This window comes from Eleutherodactylus coqui, chromosome 5 (assembly GCF_035609145.1).
Source record: "Eleutherodactylus coqui strain aEleCoq1 chromosome 5, aEleCoq1.hap1, whole genome shotgun sequence".
Lineage (NCBI taxonomy): Eukaryota > Metazoa > Chordata > Amphibia > Anura > Eleutherodactylidae > Eleutherodactylus > Eleutherodactylus coqui.
Genome location: NC_089841.1, coordinates 264,888,730 through 264,903,451, shown reverse-complemented (window position 1 = coordinate 264,903,451; position 14,722 = coordinate 264,888,730). Strand labels below are relative to the sequence as shown.

The 14,722-nt window shown below is 49.7% G+C and overlaps 1 protein-coding gene across 2 annotated transcripts; it reads left to right on the top strand.

The window, feature by feature from the left end:
• Positions 1 to 7,514: 7,514 nt before the first annotated feature.
• Positions 7,515 to 12,829, top strand: UBA52 (ubiquitin A-52 residue ribosomal protein fusion product 1). 2 transcript variants are annotated; one of them, XM_066604625.1, is made up of 5 exons: positions 7,515 to 7,587; positions 9,751 to 9,871; positions 9,945 to 10,031; positions 10,311 to 10,413; positions 12,670 to 12,829. In XM_066604625.1, the coding sequence occupies exons 2-5, from the start codon at positions 9,769 to 9,771 to the stop codon at positions 12,761 to 12,763; spliced, it is 387 nt and encodes a 128-aa protein (XP_066460722.1). In that variant the 5' UTR covers positions 7,515 to 7,587; positions 9,751 to 9,768; the 3' UTR covers positions 12,764 to 12,829. The 2 variants fall into 2 exon arrangements, with proteins under 2 accessions (XP_066460722.1, XP_066460723.1); XM_066604626.1 differs by having other exon boundaries at positions 7,568 to 7,591.
• The last annotated feature ends 1,893 nt before the right edge of the window (positions 12,830 to 14,722 follow it).

Sequence of the window (14,722 nt, the reverse complement as noted above, 5' to 3'; positions counted from 1 at the left end):
CTCTGCTTGGAAAGCTGTCCTTGTTACAAACTAGCTTTTTTAAGATCTGAATACAGATACCTTATTCTACAGTCATAATTACGTTTATATGTTTTAGGTTTTATGCTATGTAAATGTTTCTTTTTTTGGTTTGTCTCAGGAACATGACCCCTCATCATGGTATTGCACCTTATAGCATGGTGTTCCTTCTGTCTTTAAAGAAGCACTCCCCTGAACACACACCTTTCCATCCCTGTCCCCTCACCTGATTGTCTGTCGCACTCTAGAGGTCTCCTCTGTATATTGTCACTTCCATGCTGTGCAGCCCCCTGTCTGATGCTTATCATCCACCATCTTCATGTTAGTTTCACTTTCCCATTAATCCCATGATACATAGCCACTAGCCAATGCTGTGCTGATGCTATTTCTACCTGTTGGGGGGGGACAGCATAAACATCATTAACTTCTACTTTCACCTCAATAACCTATAGAGGATGTAGTCAGGAGGATGAACTGTCATCCTCTCCATTATAACTGTATGACTGGAGCCTCTAATGCTCAGCAATAATGTGATGGAAATTTCTACCTCCCTGTGAACAGCATGTGTGGTACAGACCAGTTCTAGTAGCGACCCTCTTCAGAGGGTCTAAATCATCTGATGACTTGGTGACTCCTGCACTGAGCAGGGGGTTGGACCCGATGACCCTGGAGGTACCTTCCAACTCTACCAGTCTATGAGAGACCATAAAGGTAAGAAATTCTCAGAGGGGTCACAATGAGATCACATGACTCAGATAAAAAGGGTTAACTAACCAAGCCTAGCGTGTATGTATATTAATATGGATATCTGATCCTCAGGGGAGTGCTCCTTTAATATATAGATGTACTAGACCTCGCTACTAATCTCCCTCAGTGGTACCTTGCTGGTTGACTGTAGATCATCCAAGGGACCCTGTAATCACCACTTTGTATAAAATGACTATACAAATATATACATAAGAGATGTTACAAATCTAGGTGTCCGCATGTACTTTACTCTTTGTCTGGCTCTCCTCTATTGGCCTGGGCAGAGTTGGGTTATTGGTGGCATTCGTTGCGTTCAGTTTGCACCGTCCTCCCTGCAATCATTAGTTTTCTGGCTTGGGCTCCGTTTACTCCTAACGATGCCAGAGTTCATCTTTTCACTAGTGCAGCCGGTTTCTACAGCAGATACATCGCCGACTCGATCAGATGAGTAAGCATCCAGCCGTTCACCTTCTCTGTCCAAGCGAACAATGTCATATTGGCGGGGTTTACATTGAATGGTCATCGGTTCTTTTACTTGTTTGAACATAATCGTTTCATGTAAAAGGGATGACAAATCAGGACCTTGTACCCAGGCGGAACCTCCATGAAGTGACTTGCTCTAAAGCGTCCCCATCTCGGCCAGATACAGAAGATCAGATCGCAACTACCAGGACTAAAGTCAAAGTTTCCCAGGACGGGTGTTGGGAAGGTGGGGGAAAAATTGGGTCTGATAAGAAGCTACTCCTAAATGAACATAAATAATGTGTTTGCAGTATGAGGCCTCCCTGTATCCTTCTAACCAGAGAGATAGCTAAAACCCCATGATATCTGCAGGCAGGGCAGAGTTGCATTATGAGACTAGGAAGGGGGTATGGATAGGTTGTCTTAAGTCCCTGCTGTTTGGGCCGGGTCTCATAGCCCACTGAAAGTCGATAGAAAATGTGTGAATTAAAGTGCAGGGAAAGCTGTGGATCCATTATACAAGATAACAGGAGCAATACTGGATAGCAACCACGGGTGTAGTAACAGTGCAGATCACCAGAGAGTAGTCAGAATAGCCAGGAGTCGTTACCAGGGAGTCTCAGGTCACAGTACAGATGGAGGCGGCGGTCAGATTTGTCGGAAGGAAAGCTAGGAGTCGTTAGCAGGAAGTCTCAGGTTCACTGGATTGGAGAAGGAGAGGTGCTAGATCACAGCTGTAGAGCACAATCACACGCTGGTGCAGTGGCAGGCTTTTATAATGAGCCTAATTAGAATCAGGATGGGGCCAGGACAGGGAGACGACAACTGGATTAACAGGAGCATGGAACAGGCTAGGTTCAGAAGGGAAGCTGTCCAGCAAGCTTTTATAGCTTACTGTGGGAGAGACACCGTCTGGAGCACAGGAGGTTCTCATATGTGAGTCCTAACAATTAGAGGCTCGTGTGGCACAGAGTGTTAAGGCAGCAGTATGAAATCCTAAACTTTTACTCAAGACCTGGAGGTTGCGAGTTCAATCCCGGATAGTTCAGGTAGCCGGCTCAAGATTGACTCAGCTTTTCATCCTTCCGAGGTCGGTAAAATGAGTACTCCGCTTGGTGGGGGCTAATAAATTACCTGAAAGCACTGATTAATAAGTTGGCGCTATACAAAGAACAGGATTAATTTATTTATATTTTACAATTGAGATCCTCAGTAAGAAGCAAAAAAAAAAAGGGTAAGGCTGGAGGGGAAAATTCATAGCAGGACACTATGGGATTGTATAACTGTTCATATTTCATTATGGGGGATCAGAAAAAGCCCCACATGAGCATTGAACTGCTATCAGTAGAGTATAAACTGTAGCTGTGACGGAGATTACATAGTAACGACCGGTAGACGTTCAACAAAGGCTTAGATGTACAGGCATTGGGATATAGTTGGGGCTTGGACTTGCGTAACTCTTTAGTAAGCAACTCGCTGCTGTGGCAGATCTAGCGGTGGTTCCTGACCCCCATCTCCGCTGTCCACCTGAACCACCCGGGATTGACCATGAGTCAAAGTAGCCTGGATCCAATATGGAATTTCAATCGGACAAATCATGAAAAAGGCAAAGAGTATGTGGGATCTGCCATGGTGTGAACGGGGAATAAGCGACTTGTTTGCTGTCTAGCAGGTGCAAGACAGCCCCAGTCTAAAGTAGCATCAGTCTCTAATTTTGTCCAGCAGGGGGTGCAGTGCCCAATTTATCTATTATGTGCAAGAAGGAAGAACTTAAAGGGGTTGTCTCGCGAAAGCAAGTGGGGTTATACACTTCTGTATGGCCATATTAATGCACTTTGTAATATACATCGTGCATTAAATATGAGCCATACAGAAGTTATTCACTTACCTTCCCTGCGCTGGCGTCCCCGTCTCCATGGCTCCGTCTAACTTCAGCGTCTAATCACCCGATTAGACGCGCTTGCGCAGAAGGGTCTTCTGCCTTCAGCTCGGTTCGGCAGCAGCGGCGTTCTGGCTCCGCCCCCTTCTAAGCGGCATCGCGTAGCTCCGCCCTGTCACGTGTGCCGATTCCAGCCAATCAGCCTTTTCTGACATCACAGAAAAGGAAGTGGCCTAAATTGTGCCCAAAATGTGACACATTTTTTAGCATAAACTAAGCCAACTAATAGTTGGTATAAACTTAGACTATACAATCTTAGAATGTGACTGCGTTACACTCCAGCAGTGATGAATCTGGCACATGTTAAGACTGCCTGTCTAACTTTTAGATGGCATTAGTAAATGTGCCCCCATGCCTCTAGATTGTGATAAATCTTGTGGTCTAGCACGCAGTGGGCTCTGTCCAGCTCCACAGACGCGCTCTCTGGGTTTCCTAGGACTTTATGCAGTATGGCTATACCAGCAGCACGTAGATTATCATTTATGACAGCTTCACTGCAGATTATTGTGGCAGTTGTGGTTCTCCAGATCATTCTGCTCTAAGATGAAGGATGGTATGGATGACTGATGAGTCTAGTGCTGCCTCGCACTGTGTTAATTGGGTATTGTGTCCTCTAACCTGTTGGGACCTCATCATTCTCTTGTGCAGAGTATGTCTTCCAGGCATCTCTTTTGTATTTTTCCATTCTAGTTATGTTCTCAAAGAAGTTTTAAAAGAGCAAATCTTTAAGAGCAATGGCTAGGTCTACTTATACCCAAGGAAAGGCCCTGAGCTAACCATTGCTGGAGGCAGAAGACCATTCCCCGTGAAGAAGGAAATAACCAGAGGCAGGCTCGCGGCTGGAGACCAGGATCCCATCTCCGATGAAGAGTGGCTGTCCGGTGACCATGCCCGACTCCTGGTGGCTTTGTATCTGTCCTTGCAGGAAGGCTGCTGACTTGTAGGCCGGAGTAAATCTGGAGCTTTTTCCGCACACTATCTTGAGAAAGGGTTCAGAAAACGCCTATTTGGGGTCTAAATAACATGCTAACTATTGTTACTAGCTCCTGTGGCACAGGTCTGCGCTCATCACGTGTCAAGACCATGCCACTGGCTCCCAGCTGTTGGGCTCTGTTCTGCATCGGAGAATCTGTTCAAAGCTTCTTTTGCATTTCTGGCATAAATTCCCAGACAGCATGTTGAAAATTGAACTGATTCCGTTAGTGTCTGGCGTCAGTCTGCTGCTTCTGGTTCTTGCCTTGGGCAGTTCCTAGGACACACCTCAACGACGGGACCCAGTAGCCCTGCTCTGAACAGCTGTACATTTCAGCTATAATTTACGCCGTCTTTTATACTGGGAAGATCCAGTCATTAAACAGTGAAGGTATCTAAAAAGGTGACATTTAGTGTAGGTGGATATGTACACTTTGTCAAAAACACCCACCCCCACAAGACGTTATTGTTTTGCTACTTGTAGTTCCATCTCAGGCAGATATACAAATGATGAGAGGTGTGGTGATTAGATGGACGGTCTTGTCACCGGAGGCCCTAAAAATAGCTCCCACCTTGGCCTATAAAAAGCTCTCGGAGGCTCCTTGTCTGTAGTGACCTCTTCTTCCACTTGTGTAGAGCTTGTTGGCCACTAGACGCCTCTACAACGCAGAGAAGAGATTTCACCCCGTTACCAGTGTCTGAGAGGGGCGCATTATTGGGATGTGAAAAGCTGGATGGTCATATTGCTGAATTGACCCCCCCCCCCCCCCCCCCCGGACCGTTCTGACCAGACTGTTAGGGGGTGTTGGGACCAGTGGATGTGGGCACACAAGGTGACCGGGCTCAGGACGCCCCCGACAGACCACCAGTAGAGAGAAGCGGCTGACTAGACTGTTAGGAGGTGTTGGGACCAGTGGATGGGGGCACACAAGGTGACCAGGCTCAGGACGCCCCCGACAGACCACCAGTAGAGAGAAGCGTCTGACCAGACTTTTTGGAGTTGCTGAGACCAGTGAGTGGGGGTACACAAGATGACCGGGCTCAGGATGCTCCCGACAGACCACCAGCATAGAGGAGCGTCTGACTAGACTGTTAGGGGATGTTAGTACCAGTGGATGTGTGAGGACACACAAGGTGACTGGGCTCAGGACTCCCCCTACAGACCACCAGCATAGAGGAGCTTCTGACCAGACTGATAGCAGGTGTTGGGACCGGTGGATGTATGAGGACACACAAGGTGACCGGGCTCAGGATGCCCCTGACAGACCACCAGCATAGAGGAGTGTCTGACTAAACTCTTAGGAGGTGTTGGGGCCAGTGAATGGAGGCACACAAGGTGACCGGGCTCAGCACGCCGCCGACAGACCACCAGCATAGAGGAGCATCTGCCTAGACTGCTAAGAGTTGTTGGGAAAAGTGGATGTGTGAGGACACACAAGGTGACTGGGCTCAGGATGCTCCCTACAGACCACCAGTAGAGAAGAGCATCTGACCAGACTGTCAGATCTTGGGACCAGTGGATGAGGGCACACAAGGTGACCGGGCTCAGCACGCCCCCGACAGACCACCAGCATAGAGGAGCGTCTGACTAGACTGTTAGGGGGTGTTGGGACCAGTGGTTGTGTGAGGGCACACAAGGTGACCGGGCTCAGGACGCCCCCTACAGACCACCAGTACAGAGGAGCATCTGACCAGACTGTTAGGAGGTGTTGGGACCAGTGGATGTGTGAGGGCACACAAGGTGACCGGGCTCAGGACGCCCCCTACAGACCACCAGCATAGAGGAGTGTCTGACTAAACTATTAGGAGGTGTTGGGGCCAGTGGATGGAGGCACACAAGGTGACCAGCGGCCTAGCCCCCGGGGAGGATACTGCAGCCGGTTCCGCTCTCACCGGTTTTACAGCCTCTGCCCATTACAACCACTGTGCTGCGCTCCTTACACTGGGGCTCCTCAGACGAGCGGTTTAGTCCCGCATCTCTAATGTCTGTTCTATTTTCGGGCTTTGCCCCACTTTTGGCGCACCACCGATGGCGTGCGTTTACAACACTGTTAACACATCGTTCTCCACCGCCTGTGTGGGAGTGGCCTAAGGGTCTGAGCAACGCCCACCAGGGCCAAGTGGTGCCTGGTTACAGGGGGTCAGTACCTCCCACCCCCGGATACGCAGCGGTCTGCAGCTCCGGGGGTTCTCCCATGTATCTGTTCGCACGGCGCTATTCTTCACAGACATGTTTTACGGACGCATTACGTATTTTTGCGTTTCTTATTGCGATTAGTAGATGAAACCAACATGGAGGTGGATAGTGAGGAGTATGGTGGTTCGTAATACAGATCCGTACTGCGGGATTATATGAACTCGTCTGTAGCGCGGCGTGGAGCCTCTTATACGGGGCGGTCATGCGGACTCCTGCGGGAGTGTAAACGCTCTTCGTACTGTGTAAATGATGAACGATCGCTTCTGTACACATAAAACTGACGGATGATTGGCGGCAGTTATCACTGGGGATGCCCGTCATCGCTGGGACGACGGTCGGACACACCTGACGGGGCGTCCTGGGTAACAGGGACATTAGGATCGCGGGTGCACCTAGGGTGACGATTGTAGCAGCGGGAGGTGTGCCGCACGCATATTTTGTATTTCAGCCGCACTTTAGTAGCGGTGAGCGATTCCAGCGACCTGATTGGTTGTTGGGTACACACACCCCTTTGGAGATGTGCACGAGTGGCCGGCCCGTTAAATAAGCAGCAGCACTAACCCCTAAGGCCGGCTGCACATGGCCACGGCGGAGCCCGTCACGGCACCCCACAGAGACCCCAATACTTACCTGCAGATCCGGCGTTCTACGTCCCGCATGACGCTTTGGCGTGACGCCACAGCGGTAGGCGGGGAAGCAGTTTCATGCTATCTTCTGCTCTACTACAGCGGAAGATAGCGTGACGGACGGCTTCCATTGACTGCAATGGAAGCCGTCCGCGTGTACACTCGCGGCAAATAGAGCATGCCGCGGGTGAGGACGGGTGATTTTACGGTGCGTAATACGTGGTGGAAATCCGTCCGTGGGAAGAAGCCCTTACCCCCCCGCGGGTCTCGTGAACTAGTACTCATGCACATGTCCAAAGGGGGGTGTGTACCCAACAGCCAATCAGGTCGCTGGAGTCGCTCACCGCTACTGAAGTGCGGCTGAAATACAATATATGCGTGCGGCAGGTCATCCTCCCCTGCACTCCAGCTGCCACTACCAACTAATGTGACATCAGGCAGGGCCCCGCCTCGCCTCATGTGCTGTACCCCCCAGGGCCCCGCCCACTCCCTATGTACTGTACCCACAAGAAAAATGGCGCCGCCAGGCCGATGACGTCACCTCGCACCGCCCACAGTGTCGGGCAGTGAAATCGTCACTTCCGGATCCGGCCGGTCCTTTTCTCCTTAGTCGGGCCGCCGAGCGGGTGGGTATGTGAGGCGTGCGCTCCTCCACGTGTGGCAGCCCGGCGGCGGGGAGTGTCGGTGCGGCTTCTGCCTCGTGTCGGCCGCAGCTACTCACGGCGCCGGTTGAGGCGGTGCTAGGCGCGGGTAGTCCTCCGGCATGGCTGAGACCACCGGACCGGGCACGAGGCTGCAGGCGGCTCCTTCCCGCGGCCCAATGCTGTGACGCGTAATCCTCCGTGCCCTCCTCACAGGTTACCGGGCGCCCTGCGTCACTACTAACCTCAGGCGGGTGACTGGGGGCCGCGCTCACACTGCACAAGTGTCGCCCTCTACAGGCCAGAGCGCCATATAGCACATGAGGATCCTGCTGTGTGCTCTGCCTACATGGCGGTGTGATGCGGCGCATTAATCCTCGTCGCTTGCACTTATGGAAAAACACCCATGTTTCTGTTTTGGCGTTGCAACAGAAAAAAGGTGGTGGTGCCGGCCGCGTTACCGGACATCACAGAGCGGGCGCGGGGATTATCCTGGCGTCCATCAGAGTGACCGAGTACGCAGCTCCGCGTTACACGGACAGCACAGAGCGGGCGCGGGGATTATCATGGCGTCCATCAGAGTGTAATATCGGAGTACGCAGCTCCGCGTTACATGGACAGCACAGAGCGGGCGCAGGGATTATCATGGCGTCCATCAGAGTGACTGTTCTATCGGAGTACGCAGATCCGCGTTACACGGACTGCACAGAGCGGGCGCGGGGATTATCATGGCGTCCATCAGGGTGACTGTTCTATCGGAGTACGCAGATCCGCGTTACACGGACTGCACAGAGCGGGCGCAGGGATTATCATGGCGTCCATCAGAGTGACTGTTCTATCGGAGTACGCAGATCCGCGTTACACGGACTGCACAGAGCGGGCGCGGGGATTATCATGGCGTCCATCAGGGTGACGGTTCTATCAGACTACGCAGCTCCACGTTACACGGACAGCACAGAGCGGGCGCGGGGATTATCATGGCGTCCATCAGGGTGACCGAGTACGCAGCTCCGCGTTACACGGACTGCACAGAGCGGGCGCGGGGATTATCATGGCGTCCATCAGGGTGACGGTTCTATCAGACTACGCAGCTCCACGTTACACGGACAGCACAGAGCGGGCGCGGGGATTATCCTGGCGTCCAGGGTGACCGAGTACGCAGCTCCGCGTTACCCGGACATCACAGAGCGGGCGCGGGGATTATCCTGGCGTCCATCAGGGTGACCGAGTACGCAGCTCCGCGTTACCTGGACAGCACAGAGCGGGCGCGGGGATTATCCTGGCGTCCATCAGGGTGACAGAGTACGCAGCTCCCCGTGGAGCGCTGTACCCGGACGCTGCCGTCTTACAGGGGTTTTGTCGATAGAAAGAGATGAAAGTTCAACACTTACCTCTCTGGTCTGCTTACCGGATCTCCTGCGGCCCCCCCCCGTGTCACCGCACCTCCGCCGGATCCTTTCTGTGATCGGTCCATCCCCAGCGTTCTCCTTCCGGCTACTGGTGACGTAGCGGGGGCACCGGATGGTATTCCGGGCTATTGCCGACACTGCGCATGCGTGATGTGCTGCGGCAGCAGTATGTGAACGCTCGCAGTTAGACTTCACGCATGCGCAGTCTCAGCAATAGCCCGGCATACGATTCAGCCTGCCGGGCAATAAGCGCTACGTCATTGGTGACCAGGTACACCGACCTGCCGGAAGGAGACTGCCAGGAATGTATGTAACGCCACAGGAGGAGGAGGGTCCGGCCGGAGGTGCGGTGCCCGGAGGATGCAGAGAACTTCCTTCACGTCACGAGAATAGTTGTAAATATTGCATGTTCGCACGCGGTGTAGTTTACGCTGCCGCTCAGAGCTCCGCGCTGAGCCGAGGGTGTAGTTGTACTCGCCCAATCCGTTCGTGTGCGGTCTGAAAACCAGACTCTTCAGACTGCTGTGCGTGTGCTCTTCCATAGACTTCTCTGGGAATGCGTGTGCACAGAGTCTGATTGTCGGACCGCATGCTGACTTCACTGGTGGGGAGCGGGAGAACACAGCGATTCCCTGACTCCGCAAACAGCCCCAGAGTGTACGGCGCAGTGACCGCTGCCCGTTACGTACCCGCAGGCTGCTATTCAATTACCTTTGTATTAATCTTTATTTTCTTGCAGGAAACGGAAGGCGTCGCGATGCAGATCTTCGTAAAAACCCTGACCGGTAAAACCATCACCCTTGAGGTTGAGCCCAGCGATACTATTGAAAATGTCAAGGCTAAGATTCAGGACAAGGAAGGTGAGGGAGCAGCTAGAACTCGTCCGGCTCGCCGTCTTGGGCTGGTTTAGTGCTGACTGTTGTATCTCCTCAGGTATCCCGCCGGACCAGCAGCGGCTGATCTTTGCTGGCAAGCAGCTTGAAGACGGACGCACCCTGTCTGACTACAACATCCAGAAAGGTAGGCCAGAGCTTCTTGGGGAAGTGGCGCGGGCCTCGTCTTAGTGGCGCATGTCGTATGGGTCTGTTCACACCGCTACGTCGTCGGCTGCTGCCTGATCTGTATGTCCGAGAAAATGTATGAGAACATGACGTGCAGCCATTTGTGTGTTCTACGTGGATCCGTATGAAGAATGTCTCGTGTGTGCGGCCTCATGGGCTATGATAGAAATCAGTCAGGGCCTTGCTGGAAAACATGGCCGCCTGAATAGGCCCTTAATTTGCCACCTTTGTCTTTCAGAGTCAACCCTGCATCTGGTGCTCCGTCTTCGTGGTGGAATCATTGAGCCTTCCCTCCGACAACTTGCCCAGAAGTACAATTGTGACAAGATGATTTGCCGCAAGTAAGAGCGCTGTCGCTTAATTCGCCATGAGGCGTCCTAGAACGTGTAGTGGTACGAGGTAGAGAATCCTAGTGGCCACAGAAATGTACAGGAGCACAATGGCGCGGGCATCTGGGTAATAAAGCAGGATACGGTATGGGGGCAGAATGTATTACCCCACCGTCCCGAATGTCCTGGACACAATGGCGTTATGTTTTGCAGCATACTTAATGAGCCTTCTGTTCCAGAAGCGGCAACCAGGCGCCTCGCATGACGCATTAGGCTATCTTAGACCTCTAAAGCTACTGAGTTAGAAGGCCAAAAACATCCAGCATTAATAATTTTGGGATTTGGGTATCAGTGATTGTGTGCGCTGACCTCCTGACGGCTGCAGGCAACTGCTGGAGAAGTGGCCTTCGGATACCTGCAGACAACACTACTAGGCTGAGCTCAGAGCCAAACGTATGTGTTTTTCTGACACATTGTAGCATTTCAGAATAGATCCTCGTTCTGGCAGCGTGATCCCGGTGAGCAGGTTCTGGGAACAGAGTAGCCAAAGTATTGAAAAAATGTCACTTAACACCCCCCCCCCCTCCCCCGAAAACATAACTTATTATAACTGTCTGTAGTATAAATGAGGGCTGATCAACACCAAATACAAAAGTCTAGAAATCTACCAGTAGACGGACAGGGGTATTGGTATGGAGAACAACCCCTGAGCCGTGTGTGTGTCGTGACAGCCGGGGGCCTTTTTGACAGCATGCCTGTCAAAGCCATCCCCGTGGAGTGGCTTGATGGACTGCCTGTCAGTGTAGTATGATGTAATGCTCCTCCATTACCTCATGCTGTAGGAGCGATCAAAGCATCACATATTGTGATCCCCTAGGAGGACTAAAAGAGAATGTAAAAATCAGAATAAAGTTTTTTCTTTTTTTTAAATTTTTTTTTTACTCATTTCTTTTTCAAGTAAATAAAAAAAACCCCTTGCTATATTTACAATAAATCTAAATAAAATAAAAATGCATATTTGGTATCGCCGTGTCCGTAAAAGTCAGATCTATCAAAGTAATACATTATTTACCGCACACGAACATCCTCTGAAAAAATGTGCTTTTTGGTCGCCCTGTCCAAGAAAAAAAATGTAATAAGTGATCAGTTGTATGTATTCAAAAATGGTACCAATGGAAAATGCAGGACGTACCGCGCAAAATGAGCCATAACACAACTGTCAACGGAAAAAGTTATTGTGCGCAGAAGATGGAGACTGAGAATAACTTAAAAAAATTAAATATCTTTAAAAAAATACTAGTACAGCAAAAAAAACTACATGAGTTTGGTATGGCAGTCATGGTACTGACCCGTAGAATAGTTATCAGGTCATTTTTTTGTTGCAGTTTGTGCGCCGTACAAACAAGGCAAACCGACAGATGGGGGAATGTTGTCTTTTTCTCCACTTAGAATTTTTAAAAAGTTTTTCAGTACATTATATGGTACATTAAATAGCACCACTGAAAAATACAACTCGTCCCGCAAAAAACAAGCCCTCATACGGCGACGTCCATGGATAAATAACAAGCCCTCATACAGCTAGATCGCTAAAAGTTACAATTTTTTTTTAAAGGAGGGGGGGGGGAAGCGAAAAGAAAAAAATGAAGCCCTGTCACTAAGGGGTTAAACTACTGCAAGTGACGGCTTAGATCCTAAGACAAATATACTGGGTCCCAAACTAGGTGGGGGAAAAAAGGGCCGAGGAACCAACAAGAGTTCACAAGGCCTAGAGCAGTGTTTTCCAGTGCGAGTCCTCATGGACCCCAGCAGGTCAGGTGTTCAGGATTTCCTCAGTGTTGCACAGGTGATGTAATTATTGCCGGTGCCTCAGACGTTGCCACAGGGGTTCTTACTATAGGATATCCTGAGGGCTGGAGCTGGGAAACACTGATCTAGATGGTAGTCAGGATGCGTAAATGCATGATAGTATCACATGGGCCACAAGTGTCAACGGCCCATTCTACTTGGTAGTATACGGCTATATTCACATCTGCGTCTGTGATTGACGTATTTGATGGGACCAATAGTACCGTGTCCTAATCTTATAAATCGGAACCAGAACGCAGCTGCGAACAGAGCCTGACCTGAGTATGGGGTGGGGGCGACAAACTGTCTTCTGCTTGGCAACATGGTTGCAGAAAGTTCACTGGCTTGTTACTTGGTTTTCAGATGTGGGTTGAGGAGTCATTAGGGATGGTTCTTTAATGTCTAACTATTGTTCTACTTCAGGTGCTATGCCCGTCTTCATCCACGTGCTGTGAACTGCCGCAAGAAGAAGTGTGGGCACACCAACAACTTGCGCCCTAAGAAGAAGCTCAAATAAGCTCCTTTTGGCCTCTGCTTATTTTTTTGACACTTGTTGAGAAATAAATAAAAATGCCAAAACTTCTGTCTTCTAATATCTTATAACTAGAAGTTCCTAAAAGGGATGGTCCAGGATTTATCCAAATGGCTACTACAGTGTTACCCTGAAAATAAGACACTGTCTTATATTAATTTTTGCCCTAAGAGGCACAGGGTTTTATCGGCGGGTGTCTTAATACTTGCCTAGTAGGTGCCGTCCCCATCACTCTTGCTGCTCTCAAGGCACTTATGCAGTCATCAGTGAGGTCCTGAGCCAATCACAGCCGTTCAGTGAATGACCTTGATTGGCTGAGGGTGTGGTCCTCCAATCACAGCATTCTCTTACTGGAGGTGGGGGTATTCAACCCACGTTACCAGGAAGAGAATGCTCTTTTAGCGCGGAGGACGACATGTAAGAGAGCCCGGCTCGCTTACATTATGTAAAAGAGAACCCATTCCATCCCCACAACTCCACAAACTAAGGCTTCACACAAGCGTGCACGGAGTAGCAGAACAAAGCGCTTCTTCTACAAGCGCATTGGCGTATTTCACTGTACAAGGCATTTGCATTCAGCAAAAACTTATGCACTGATTGGAAAGGCTAATTTTTCTAATGACTTCCAGATGTGTTCTTTTTCCGGCATGATTGCGCAGTGTTTCACACATCTGTATTGTGCGCATCCCATTGACTTCTATGGGGATTGTGTAAATTTATAGGGTAATTAATTGAGCATGCTGTGGGTGGTTTTGAGATGTGCAGGAAAAATGCACGCCTGTGAACACACCTGTTGAAATCAATGTGCTCTATACACTGCGTATTGTGCGTGAAAATACGGTATGGGAATCGTTATCGTGCTGTTAGGGGACGTAGCAGGGAGGTATTAGACTTGCTCGTAATCCAGAGCTGTGACCCCCCCCCCCCCCCCCGAGGATCACATGCTTCCTTTCAGAATCCCATGTGTGCGCTCTCTTGCACAAGGCAAATTTCATACGGGCGAGTGTGTTAAGGGGTCATGAATCGCGGCCTTATAATCGCCCTCGCCAACATACAGTTTCCCGGCGGATGCAGGGTGGGTTTTTTTTTTTTTTTAAAAATCAAAACCATCACACATCCGGTGAAGTGGTGATCCACCGCTGTAGCAAAGGATTGTGGAGTGTCTCCCATTGTTTTCCATTGGTAACATGTGGTGTGATGTTGCCGCCGGCCTCATTGAAAACAATGGGAGAAGCGATGTAAAAGCACGCACAAAAATAGGGCAGACCACAAAATATCGCTCAGGTGTGTGTATGCCCACATTCAAAAGAATGGGGTTCATATTCGTGAGAGATCTGTGTGTCTTGCAACACACGAATCTCACCCATGTGAAGCCGGGCCTAAGTCGATCTTCCACGGCAACTTCTGCAATCACGGCTGCTAACTCCTTAGATGCCGCGGTCAAATCTGACTGCATCTAAACAGTCATTGAAGTATTGCAGTATATTGTACAAGTTCAAGTCTCATATGGAGACTAAGTGCAACTGTGAAAAAAAAAAAAAAGGAAAACTTTTTTTAGTACAAAAACGTTTTCCCGATAAAGTAAACAAAAAAAATCTAACGTATTTGGTATCGCCGTGTACGTAAAGGAACCATTAAAGAACTTCAGTATTTATGCCACATGTGAAGGCCATAGAAAGAAAAACAAAAAAAGGACAATGCCAGAATTGCCATATATTTTTTGTATACTGGCTCCCAAATATTTTGAATAAAAAGTGATCAGAAAGATTGGCATTTCACCAAAATGGTACTAATAAAATCTACCGCTCATCACGCAAATAACGAGCCCTCACAAATCCCAATCAATGAAAAAAATGTAAAAGTTACGGGTCTCTGAATATGGCAATAGAAAGCAATATGTATTGAAGTGTATTTACTTTTCAAAAATAGAAAAAAACTATATAA